The sequence below is a fragment of the Elgaria multicarinata genome, chromosome 11 (assembly GCF_023053635.1).
Source record: "Elgaria multicarinata webbii isolate HBS135686 ecotype San Diego chromosome 11, rElgMul1.1.pri, whole genome shotgun sequence".
NCBI classification, from domain to species: domain Eukaryota; kingdom Metazoa; phylum Chordata; class Lepidosauria; order Squamata; family Anguidae; genus Elgaria; species Elgaria multicarinata.
Genome location: NC_086181.1, coordinates 22,501,545 through 22,515,147, shown reverse-complemented (window position 1 = coordinate 22,515,147; position 13,603 = coordinate 22,501,545). Strand labels below are relative to the sequence as shown.

General features: G+C 41.1%; 1 protein-coding gene across 1 annotated transcript; it reads left to right on the top strand.

Annotated features, from left to right (window-relative positions):
• Positions 1–489: 489 nt before the first annotated feature.
• Positions 490–9,326, top strand: LOC134405465 (vomeronasal type-2 receptor 26-like). Its single transcript, XM_063136709.1, has 6 exons — positions 490–632; positions 2,215–2,506; positions 2,835–3,674; positions 5,926–6,153; positions 7,656–7,782; positions 8,425–9,326. Exons 1-6 carry the CDS (start codon positions 490–492, stop codon positions 9,324–9,326), a joined length of 2,532 nt encoding a protein of 843 aa, XP_062992779.1.
• Positions 9,327–13,603: the final 4,277 nt, after the last annotated feature.

Below are 13,603 nucleotides of genomic sequence, written 5' to 3'. Positions count from 1 at the left end.
AACAAACATGTTTCCTTCTGCTGTTCTCCTGCCTATGAGACATATACTCTGGGGAGGTTATTGTGCACCTTGTTATTATCTCAAATTATAGTAATCTAACTTTATTTTTTTGGCCAAAGTTTGTGTGGATTTTCAATGGCTGTTCTCACGATTATCAGCTAAAGTGAAATTACATATAAAACACATCTGTGCCTTTCAGAGTTCAGGGTGACATACTGTGGGAGTGGGGTGCAGAGCTGCATGCAGTTTCTCTTAGGTTTTACCAGCCGGAAAGTACCTCCATTGATGAGAAGAGTCAGGAGTTGAGAAAATCAGGATGTTTCAACTAAGCTAGCATTGTATAATAATTTGTTAAATGAAAAATAGAGGCTGAAACTGTGTGAGGAGAAAAGGATCCACTCCTTTGTCTCCATGTGGCTGCAAGTAGCATTTTTGTGGTTGGTGTTTCTGCTGCACACTGAGTGCACAGAACACCCCATTGTTTGTAGCATGAGTGATCCCCTTCAGATCCCACATGAGTATTATCAGCCAGGTGATCTCACCATTGGTTCTATCTCTTCCCAGTTCTTCTCCTTCTTTGACACTATGTTGTTTGATCGACATCCCCGTGCAACGTTTATTGAAGAACCTGTGTAAGGAACTTCTTTTTTCCAACTTAGGTTGATAATAGAAGCAATAACGTGCTTTCCATTAGATGGGTTTTGACAAGTTATTATCATGCCTAACTGAGGATAAATGATAGATAAAGTCCATAAATAAGTTTCTATTATTTTTTTCTCTCCTTTTAGGGTTGATAAAAATGCACTTGCACATCTTTCTATAGGATACCTTGGATGCCTTGTTAATTTCTCCCTTTCTATAGGATACCTTGTTCCTTTCTCCATTTTGCATTGTCCAACATCTTGTCAGATCTACAGTTCATCAGTTTGTCCAGTCAAGAAGACAGGTTCAGTAATTAAATTACCATAATACAATGTCAACTTGGCATTTTCTCATGTGTTCTCCTTAGCCTATGGCTCACCCTTAAACTTGCAAAAGCAAGCTTTTGCTTTGCATACACTTGCTGGAAATCTTGATAGTGAGTTGATTTTGATCGGGTCACTTGTTGTGAATGAGTAAGCTTCTTTGAAACTATCCATTTATTGAGATTTCCTAGGCTGTATCCAAGTATTAAGACTGACCACCAGAATTATAACTATGTGGAGGCAATCACCTTAGCTCTGTGCAAAATTGCCAGTACAGAACTAAGGTTTATGCCTTCTGCCTTCCTGGATATTAGGTATAAGAAATTGGCTTATGAACAGCATTTCTCTGTGTCCTGTAGAACAGCTGTAGTCCATAATAGTACCCAGTGTCCCCTATATAATGACCCTCCTGAAAAATATCTGTCTGAGTTTAGACACACAATTTTTTTGGGTTACATCCACAGAGTTTCTATGATTTGGTCTGGTTTTTTTTGTTATTGTTTCTTTATTTGTCTTGGTAGCCAGGAAATTGAAAGCCAAATCTGTGACCCAAATTTTAGTGTCTTCATGTTTCTCTCTCTCTTCCCCCCGGACTTCATTTGTTTCAAAAAATCACCCAGCTTTATACACCCTCCATTTCCACTATATTCTGTTAGTCCTTCTTTCACCATCCCCATTACTACCCTAAGTGATATTATTGATAACAAGCTAATGTGACAAATATCTTGAACTTTGTAAGTGTAGCTTGTAGGAGAGCATTTGGGATACTAACACACACACACCAGTATCTCATCCTGGAAAATTATTGACAGTCTAAGCATCCACTGTGTCAAAAGGGGCAAGATCAAGAGGTTTGTTCCCTCACCATAATGTAATCCCACATTACATTATTTTAATTATAACAACACTATCCATACATTTCTGCAAGACAACTTGGCATGTTTTACTTATGAACAGAACTTGAGAAATATGAGGAATCTGTAATAATTATGAAAGGTAGTACCCCTTATCTCTCTGTTTCATAATTAAAAGTTCTTAAGTCAGTAATAATAAAATTTGTTTCTCTCTCAGTTCCTCAAGGTTTTTAAGCTATGGATGCATTTATTTTAATGGTATGTGTAGCTAGCTATAATGATGTACAAAGTGCCATGCCAAAAAACAGGTGCCACTGTAAGAATGGACTGGATGAAGCAAGTAGTTCGTAAGGCCTAGAATGTTTATGTGATTTTGGCCTTTACTCTCATTACAGCATAGTGACAAAAAACTACCAGCATGTCCTGGCCTTGGTTTTTGCTATGAAGGAGGTCAATGAGAATCCCAAGATCTTACCCAACATTACATTGGGATTCCACATCTTTGACAGCTACTTCAATGAAAAGATGACTTACCAGACCACCCTGAATCTTCTTTTTAGCCTCAAAAGGATTGTCCCCAACTACAAATGTGATACACAGAAGAATCTGATAGCAACCATTGGAGGACTTGACTCTGAAACCTCCTTCTACATGGCCACGATGTTACATATTTACAAGATTCCACAGGTAAGATATGTATGTGAAACATATGGCTTTTTGCAGAAATTGTACAAAGAAAAATGCTTAAGGGGGAAAAAGGAGGTAGGTGTTGCATGTGATGTACAAACAAAAAAACACAATTTTCCCAAACCCAAAGATGGAGAGTCTGGTGTGAATGCTCATCCTCTCATGTTTTGGAATGGCACTAATTAGTTCCAAATCCTAGAAGAAATGCAAGAAGAAAAGATGAAGAGAAAGAGAGGACAGCTATGACACTTGTACACTACATGATCTCTAAATGCACACTTATTGTAATCTCTGCTCTGGTTTCAGCAAATCATTTGCTTTTGCTTAGGTCTCTTATTACTTATTTGGTCCTATGCTGAGCACTAAGGTCTTGTTCCCTTTCATCTACCGTGTGGTCCCCAATGAAGAGTACCAGTACACGGGGATTGTCCAACTACTTCTGCATTTCCAATGGACGTGGGTCGGAATCATCACATTGGATGATGAAAAAGGAGAAAATTTTGTGCGAACCTTGATGCCAATGCTTTCTCAGAGTGGCATTTGTCCTGCTTTCACTGCAAGAATCCCATCCTTTACTAGTTTTTCTGAATTATCTGACAGGTACTTAGAGACAGAGATTATACTGCATCTTTTCAGTCATAGCAAAGCCAAAGTGATAGTCGTATATGCAGAAACTCTATCCACGTTGGGCTTGAAGTTGTTGCTAAAAGAAACAGAAAATATGGAGGAGAACCTGGGCAGGGTGTGGATTATGACAGCACAGTGGGATTTTCTAGCAGTACAGTTTTACAGGAACTGGGATATACATGTCTTCCAGGGAACCTTGTCTTTTGCAGTTCACTCCAATGAGGTGCCAGGATTCCAAAATTTCCTTCTGACCTTAAATCCACACTCTCTAAATGGAGACAATTTTATCAGGGACTTTTGGGAGCAGGCTTTCGACTGTTTATTTTTGGATGCCTATGCGGCTGGAGGGAGCAATGGAACTTGCACTGGGATGGAAACACTGCAGAGCCTGTCTGGTCCTTTTTTTGAAATGAGCATTACTCCTCAAAGCTACAGTATATACAATGCTGTCCATGTTGTGGCACATGCTGTACATGCCATGTGCTCATCGGATACTAATCTCAGACCTGTGACATCACATCCATACCCACAACCATGGCAGGTACTACCTCACAAGCAAAGCAGCTCTGTTGTCAGGAGAAGAAAAAATGCATAATGCCATGATGTCCAAATTGTGTGACTTATACAGAACATTTTACATGTCAAGCTCTAATGTACTGTTTGATCCTGGCAAACCATCGCTTATAAGCCTGGAGCCAGCATTTGGAACCTGCTTGCCTTCCCTCTCAAAAACAATTTCTCCTTTCCTTGCCTTGTTCTATTTGCAAGGTTTATCTAACCCTGGGGACCCCGTTTAACCTGTAAAGGATATCTATAAGAAGTACCAGCAATAAACCTGATCAACAACCATAGAATAAAATTCAAGCAAGATTGTGGGAGCCAATGTATTTAGAAGCCCCCATAATTTGTTCTGGAATTCTAGGGTAGGAAGCAGATGCCCTTCTGGCAAGAGTCTCTACAGCTGTTCAGGGCTTGTAAGGCTGCATAGCCTTGCCTTCCCAAAGAGGAGGAGAGGAAAGCAAAGGATCTTGTCATCATCAGCTATAGCAAAAGAGCAGCTCACCTTAAAACATTAACAAATTGTATAATTTGGCATTACCGTATATGTATTAATTTAGTGCCTTTATGAGCTTCCTTTCTTCTATTAGGGAACTCAAGGATGCTTGCATGGAGTTCCAGTCACAGATTAGCTGCCTAGCTTCAACAAAGTGACTGTATCAGATGCCTTCAGACTTTGCTCTGGGACTCATTTGGTACCCAGTTGGTTTCAAGGCCCAGTTCAAGGAACTGAGTGTGGCCTAGGGATGTTGGATAGGGTGACCATATGGAAAGGAGGACAAGGCTCCTGTATCTTTAACAGTTGGATAGGGTCATTTGTATGCATGCAGCACCTGGTGAAATTCCCTCTTTGTCACAACAGCTAAAGCTGCAGAAGTATAGGTATAATGAACAGATACAAAAGGGGGCAGGGCTCCTGCAGCTTTAACTGCTGTGATGGAGTGGGAATTTCATGAGGTACCACATGCATACAAATGACACCTGCTGAAATTCCCTTTTCTATACAACAGTTAAAGAGTTATTTATTTTATTTATTACATTTTATACTGCCCAATAGCCAAGGTTCTCTGGGCAGTTTACAATTAAAACCATAACATACAAATCAAGATTTAAAACTTTTTTTTTTAAAAAAAATTATGCCTGCCACAGTTGTGGCAGGTATAATAAGGCTGAAATGGGGGGGGGGAGGGGAAGCATTCTACCATAATGAAGGGGTAATTGGGGGGTTGGTCATTCTAACATTCATATAATTAAAAAAAAATCACCAATCTTCCTGAAATTTACAAGTATCAGAAAGAAAAGTTGGTTTTACATGTCCTGAAAATTTCAAGACAATCAATGAAAGATTAAGGGAAAGAGGGCAGTTTAAAGTGGAAAAAAAATCCTCTTTCAATCAAAATGGATCTGAGAATTTACGTTGGCGATTATTTTATCTGACTCATTCGATCAGCTGCTGCAGCACCTCCTTTTATCAGCGAAGGAGCCACCACCATTGCTGCCACTATTTTTCGTGTACAAAATGAGGAGGACTAGTAGTGTGGCAGGGAGAGGGAGCTGCTCTGTGCCATTCCCCCAAGGGAAAAAAGGAGGGCTGTCAGGGTGGAAGGGGAGGGGCAGGAACACAATATGTCTGCCCCCCCTGAAACCTAGGACATGTCTACACCATAGAATGTAGAGAGAGGGAGGGGGAGGATTGCAGACTTACCAGCTTCTACAATCCTCTCACAGCATCTTGATGGCCATGCGATGTCCCAGAAGGACGTTGCAGCCACCATTTTTTCCAAAGAGGGAGAAGGAGTACAACTGCACTCCTCTGCAGAAGGTAACAACAACAAAAACATCCCCGAACCCGCTCCCCACCCCTGATGGGCACGGACTGCCCCTGTGTAGCTCTGTGCCCATTTTAAGCACACTGCAAAAAGGGAGAACCCAGGAGTAGCGGCCACATGGCCCATGGTCGATGGGATGGACCCAGAACCATGGAAAAATTAGGTTTTCTGTGGTTCCCTATATCCCGGGCAAAGTCCAAGGTTGTCCCGGGTTACTCCTGGGATGCCTTCTGCATCGTTTGGATGCACAGGGATGATCCAGGGACTACTCCGGGATATAGGGCTGGTGTAGACATGTCCCTAGCAGCAGCACTGTTTATATATTACACTTAAGCTGCCTTGCTGAACATGGTGGTGAACATGGAATATCATATGAAATAATTAATAAACTTTTATTGACTGTAGCTTCATCCTTTCTTGAGAAGAATTTCATTTAACAACAGCGTTGGTGACCAGGTGTCATTGAATGAGAAAGGTGAATTGGAAAGTGGATTTGACATAATAAACTGGATTACTTTCCCAAACAAATCTTTCTCAAGGGTGAAAGTTGGAATGATGGATCCATGGGCCTTACAAACCAGAGAGTTTATCATCAATGAAGAGATCATCACATGGCACAGCATGTTTAACCAGGTTGGATCTGACTGTTTGTTCTTGTACAAACCTCAGCGCATATTTCCAGTATCAATCCTAGATTTTTATTTGATAGTTGTTGTATGAAACTATTCATAGTCTGAACAGAGGTGAGCTTCCCTCATTAATCAGCTAAACTTTCCCACACTGTGGAAAACAGGAGGTGGATTGTTATAACGTTAATACAATCAAAAAGGTCACACTAATCTTTGTGAAAATTGCACACGCCAGAAAGAAATGCTGATTTAATATAACCAGGAAATTTCAGGAAAATTGGTTAAAGGTTGAAGGAGAAAGGACAGTGAATGGAAAAAACAAAAAGAAAAAACTCAGTCACGCAGAATTGTTCCTGAAAACACGTGCCCATCATTTATAAAAAGACGATGGGCTCCATATTTTAAAGATTGATGTTTTCTATATTCCCTTTCTACTGTAGTTGGTGAGATAGATTTTCTTTTTTAAAAATTCAATTAACTAATTTCAAAATATTTTTATTCTATAATGAAACTCTATGGGAGTTCATAATGGCAGTGCTCTGATTGTTGACAGGGGAGGGGAATAACTGCTATGTGACGGAAAGCAGAAGCATTTGTTGGGGCTTTGCCAGCACTTGGGGTCTGCCTGAACTTACGGGAAGTCCTCTGGGCTCCCAGACCCAGTCGGGCACTTTAGTTCTTGCTTCTTTTATCTTTTTTGAGCACGTTTTCTCTTGGCTCTGAGACTATTTTGGGCTATCTTGTCCCAATCCAGATTCTCAGAGCTAGGCGCCATGCTCATGAGCAGCTCGGTGTATTTTTTTTTTATCTTCAATTTTGTTTTGCCCACTGGTAAAGCTTGGGTCTCACAACACTTTTCATTTTAAAATATTTTCTTCACTCTCTACCTGGATTAAGTTTTCCTATTGGGTGGTATAAAAATGCAATAAATAAATAAATAAATAAATAAATAAATAAATAAATAATATGCACCACTTTCATATTATTTATTTATTTATATATATAGCACTATCAGTGTACATGGTGCTGTACAGAGTAAAACAATAAATAGCAAGACCCTGCCGCATAGGCTTACATTCTAATAAAATCATAATAAAACAATAAGAAGGGGAAGAGAATGCACCAAACAGGCACAGGGTAGAGTAAAACTAACAGTATAAAAGTAAGATCAAATGCCGCTAGGTGTGGCTCCTGCCATTTATATACTGTTTTCATAGTGGAATATCCTGCTTGGTGTAGATGAGCCCTAAGTATCAGGGCAGTGAAAATAATCTCTTTGTGCAATGGACATTATAGGAGTACTTCTCATGTCCCAGAAAGTATGAAGATGTTTAAATACAAAATGCTCTCTCTCTCTCTCTCTCTCTCTCTCTCTCTCTCTCTCTCTCTCTCTCTCTCTCTCTCTCTCTCTCTCTGTGATATTGTTGTTATCTATTTGGAGCATTGATTGAGAACAGCATTTATGAAGCATGGGCTAAAGATTTCCTTGGTTGTGTTTATGGTTAGATGCCACCCTCGTCAGTGTGCAATGACAACTGCCATCCAAGTTCTGTTAGGAAGAAAAAGGAAGGAGAACCATTCTGTTGTTACAATTGTGTCCCATGTCCAGAGAGGAAGATTTCTAACCGAAAAGGTAGGTGTCATATCAACAAGCTTAAAAATATCAGAAATAAATAATTTCTATAATTTCTTCTTGATCACTAGTGGTTAAGTTTTTACTAGAAAGTTTAGAGTATAGCTCTGTAATGTTAACCATCATATTCAAAGATGAGAATTTGAATAGGATCTGGGAGGTGGCAATAATTATGAAATTACCTTATTATATGGAGCATAGAAAATAACATATGTTTGAGTTTAGGTTTATTGAAATATGGAGTTTGTCATTTTTTGGAATAAAAATTGAGAGATAAGTTCACATCGTACTTGCTATCTTCTCTGATACATTTTTGTTGTTGTTAAAAGATATGGACATATTCATTGGGTGAGCCTTTATGTTAATTTTTATATTTTATTTAATATTTGAAAAGTGTTTAAAGTATTTCTTTAAAGATGAGAATTTGATAGGCCCAACACTACACATCATAAAGAACTGTCAAAATTATTGATTCATGGAGGGGTGGACAGTGGGATCCTATATGCTATCTTGATCCCACTATCGTTTTGTAGGACTGGGAACCTTGCTTTTCCAGGATTCCAGAGAGGCCAAGGCAGAAAACCATGTATAGATGTATGCTTATTAAAGAGACTGAAGTGTCATTATTTCTGCTTTTTAAAGACATGGATAACTGTATTGAGTGCCCAGAAGATGAGTATCCAAACAGCAACCAAGATGGATGCCTTCCCAAGGTTTTAAATTTCCTGCCTTATGATGGAAGCTTGAGCATCGGTTTAGTTTGTACGGCTTTTTCATTTTCCATGGTCACAGCTTTGGTGCTTGGGATATTCATTAAGTACCAAAACACTCCCATTGTCAAAGCCAACAATTGTGGCCTCACCTACACACTGCTCATCTCCCTCCTGCTCGGCTTTCTCTGCTCCTTGCTATTCATTGGCCGCCCTCAGCCAGTCACCTGTCTCCTGCGGCAAATGGCATTTGCCATCATCTTCTCAGTGGCTATTTCTTCTGTGTTGGCAAAAACTATTACGGTGGTTCTGGCATTCATAGCCACCAAACCAGGATCCAGGATAAGGAACTGGGTGGGGAAAGGACTAGCAGCTTTTATAGTTCTGTCCTGCTCCCTTTTTCAAACAGTTATTTGTACTGTGTGGCTCTGCATGGGTCCTCCATTCCCAGACATGGACATGCAATCCTTGGCTGAAGAAATTGTGGTAGAATGTAATGAAGGTTCTGGCTCCATGTTTTACTGTGTTCTGGGGTACATGGGATTTTTGGCTTTAGTCAGCTTTGTTGTGGCTTTCTTTGCTAGGAAGTTGCCCGACACCTTTAATGAAGCCAAGTTCATCACTTTCAGCATGTTGGTGTTTTGCAGTGTGTGGATCTCTTTTGTTCCAACGTACCTGAGCACCAAGGGAAAATACATGGTGGTTGTGGAGATCTTCTCCATCTTGTCCTCTAATGCTGGTTTATTGGGCTGTATCTTTTTCCCAAAATGTTATATAATTCTTCTGAAGCCACAGCTGAACAGTAAGGAGCACCTAAGAAGGAGAAATAAATAGGGATCAGAAGTTTGGGGCTATACATTCCTTCAAAAATATGGTAATTATTGTATGAGAGGCCTTGGGGAACCGATTTACAGCTGTTACTATAAACCTGCTGCAATGTGCTCTATGTTGGGCTGCCATTAAGGCTGCTCTGGAAGCTGGAGCTAGTGTAGAATGCAGTAGCTCATCTATTGCCAGGAGCTGCCTCTTTTCAGCATATAACTCCTTTGCTAAGGTAACTGCACTGACTGGCTATTGGCTTCTGGGCCAGGTTTAAGGTTTTGGTACTAATATACACAGTCCTAAACAACTTGGGACCAGGATACCTGAGAGAGTGCTTTCTCCTTCACCAACCTTCCCAATCACTGAAGTCATTCCCAATCACTGAACTACATGCTCATGGTGGTTCCACATGGCCCTATGGCCCGATTGGAATCCACCAGGAGAAAAGCCTTTAGTGTAATGGCCCCTTCTCTATGGAACTCCCTGCCCCTGGAGTTCAAGCAGGTACAAACACTAGGCTGCTTCTGGCACTTTCTGATAACAACTCTGTTTCGAGAAGCCTTCTTCAACTGACTAGCCACTGTTTTTCTGGTTCCTTTTTTAAAAAATTGAAATAATATCCACCACTCCATAATGTGTTTTAGATATTGAATGATATATAAATATTGTTGTTGTTGTTGTTGTTAATAATAATAATAATAATAATAATAATAATAATAATGACGGAACTTAAGCCATCCCTATCTTTCACCAAACCATCTTCCACTGCAGCTATATCCTTCTATTGAAAATGAGATCCTTGTTTTCTTCAGCAGCTGTAGATGTCAGTTGTGTAGGCAACGGCAATAACTACTTCATTAAACAAACAAATCAATGTTTGTGCTAGACATTGCATCACCTGAAGTGGGAGAACCTGATATTACTGCCTCCTCCTCCTCCTCCTCCTCCTCCTCCTCCCTCCCCCTCAGCTTGTCTTTTAAACATTTTATCATCCTTACAGGAATGGCCTACTATATTATACTCATCCTTATTTAATAGGTCTCTCTTTCAAATTCTTATGCATATCCTTTTTAATTCCCAGTTCATCAGAGAACTTGTTGGACATCCACACTGCCACCTTTAGGTATTTTCAATTTTTCCATCTCATTGGATTAATCTGTGATGTGTGTTAAGTATTTCACTTTTCCGAAACTCCCATCCCTCTTGAACACCTGTCCCTCTCAGAATGTCTAGCCATCTCATCTTACCCATTTTTTTCTGATCATTCCTTGCTAGCATGAATTACAAAATGGCATCACCACTTTCATTTCATTAACTAGTTCTTCCCTGTTATTCAGGATCCAGGACAGAAGATCCCCTTTTCCTTCCTCCATGTTCTGAGAGTTGAAGTTGTCACAGCACATCAAGTCAGTACTTTATTGAATGTTCCATTCTTAGCAAAGTTAGACTTCCAGCAGAAGTCAGGATAGTTGAAAACACTCATTACTACTATGGCTTTCCTTTGTGAAAGCTTTGTAGTCTCATTCAAGATAACATGGGTGGGTAAACACAGAATCATAGAATAGTAGAGTTGGAAGAGGCCTATAAGGCTATTGAGTCCAACCCCCAGCTCAATGCAGGAATCCACCTTAAAGCATACCTGACAGATGGCTGTCCAGCTGCCTCTTGTCCAGACCACAATCTCCCTAGGTAACTTGTTCCATTGTCGTACTGCTCTAACAGTCAGGTAGTTTTTCCTGATGTCCAGCCGGAATCTGGCTTCCTGTAACTTGAGCCCATTATTCCATATCTTGCACTCGGGAGGATCAAGAAGAGAACCGCCCAGAGAGCTCTGGCTATTGGACGGTATAGAAATGTAATAAATAAATAAATAAATAAATAAATCCTGGCCCTCCTTTGTGAGACAACTTTTTAAGTATTTGAAGAGTGCTATCATGTCTCCCCTTAGTCTTCTCTTCTCCAGGCTAAACATGCCCAGTTCTTTCAGTCTCTCTTCATAGGGCTTTGTTTCCAAACCCCTGATCATCCTCGTGCAGCCCAAAATAGCATTTGCTTTTTTTGCAGCCACATCACACTGTTGGTTCATATTCAGCTTGTGATCTAAAACAATTCCAAGATCCTTCTCGATTGTAGTATTGCTCATCCAAGTATTCCCCATCCTGTAACTGTTAATTTGGTTTCTTTTTCCTTGATGTGGAACTTGGCATTTTTCCCTATTAAATTTTATTCTGTTGTTTTTAGACCAGCACTCCAGCCTATCAAGGTCACTTTGAAGTTTGTTTCTGTCTTCCATGGTATTAGCTATCCCATCCAATTTTGTGTCATCTGCAAATTTGATAAGCATTCTCTGCACCTCCTCATCCAAATCATTAATAAAAATGTTGTGCATAGGATGCAACTACAGACAATCAAATGGACAGGAGTAGGTCAAAGTGTGGTCTACCAGCAATATTTTGCTCCCTCCCTATACATGCACCTCCTGTCTGCACTTATATCATCCGAAGAATGCTTTGGTAAGGCAAATGCCAGCTGCTGGGCCTCATCTGCACCAAGCAGGATATTGCACTATGAAAGCAGTATGAAAACAGTATATAAAAGGCAGGAGCCATACCAAGCAGGATAAAGCAGTATGAAAGCAGTTTGAAAACAGTATATAAAAGGCAGGAGTCACACCAAGCAGGATATAGCAGTATGAAAGCAGTATATGGTATGTGTCAATGGGCCCCAACAGTTGCCAGTGCACTTCAATACCACTATAAAGCAGTAGTGTTGCTCCTGCCTTTTATATAGTGCTTTCATACTGCTTTCATAATGCAATATCCTGCTTGGTGTAGCCCTGGTTTCTGAGGGGCCATGGGAAGACACTTCAGTGGACTCCATCCCACTCTAAGTTTACCTTATTATTTATTTATTTATTTATTTATATAGCACCATCAGTGTACATGGTGCTGCACCTTCTCAACACTATTGCCACCAGCTGCTATTGTTCCTCATCCCCTTTCTCATCTTTGTTACCACTTACTTGCTTGACAGGTAGAGAGACAGTGAACAAGTAGGCAGGGATATCTAATGCTCATCACCACCACCATTGTCAGGGCCAGAGCAAGAGGCAGGTGAACAAATGGTGAAGAGGAGCAACTCCAGGGGGCTGTTGTCACAGGGGGCCTGGTGAGATGTGGGCCCTTGGCAGCTGCCCAACCCTGCCTACCTTTGATGCCTGGATAACACAGTACTGAGGCAGCAGGGCGAAGTGTAGGGAAACTGAATTACTATGTTCAGGGAGAACTACTTGGTGGGGCCGAGGGAAATGGGGGATGTATATTATGAGGGACCAAGAAGTGTAGGCAGCTGAGGAAATGGAAAGAATGACAATAGAAGGTTTATTCAAAGAAATAGAAGAGCTAATGTGGTGTTTCTCAGAAACGTCTTGCATTCTTGGGAGACAATGACGAGGCCTGCTAAATAATCCACAATGCTTTATTTAAGCAATAAACATCGCTTCCCACCTGAAGAGTGTCTAATCTCTTGGAACCTTCCCCCTAGGCAAAACTATGCAAACTAAGCAAGACAATTATTCTTTCAAGGAGAACGGAAAGCCTTTTCCCAAAATGCGTTAACTTCAGAGAGGCTAGTTCTGAGGCAGCTTCTATCGCAATTCGAGCTGGGCTGACTTTCTCTCACCTTGCTTTCACTCCACTCATTTTAGCCTGCAGCACTCTCTAGGATCAGCTAGCCTGTCCTCACTCTCTCCTTCATAAGAATGTTGGTTTCCCATTGAGTGTGTATGATTTGCCCTTGACGAGCTACGCTCTGGAGTAGGGGTGTGCACGGACCCCCCGCTCCGCTTCACTTGCAGATCCGCCATTTTTCGGAGCGGGTCGCTCCGCCCCGCCCCCGCTCCGCCCACTTCCGCTCCGCTCCGCTCGGAGCTCCGGATCCGGATCCGGAGCTCCGTTTTTGCCCCCCCATAGGGTTGCATTGAAAGCTAAAAAAGTAAACAACTTTTTTTCCGTTGAAGTTAGAAACCTCACGTTTGGCACCATGACACCTCATGGGCGTATACACACACACGCCAAGTTTCAAGGCAATCCCATCATCCCCTGATTTTGGGCGAATTTTTGAAAATCGGGCACCCCATTCACACCCCTTGGGATAGCTCCGTCAATTTGCATGTTAGAAACCTCAAACTCGGCACCAGGGCAGCTTATCCATGTGTCCACATGCACGCCAAGTTGCAAGCAAATCCCATCATCCCCTGATTTTTGGCGCGGCTCTACCCTCTAACGCAC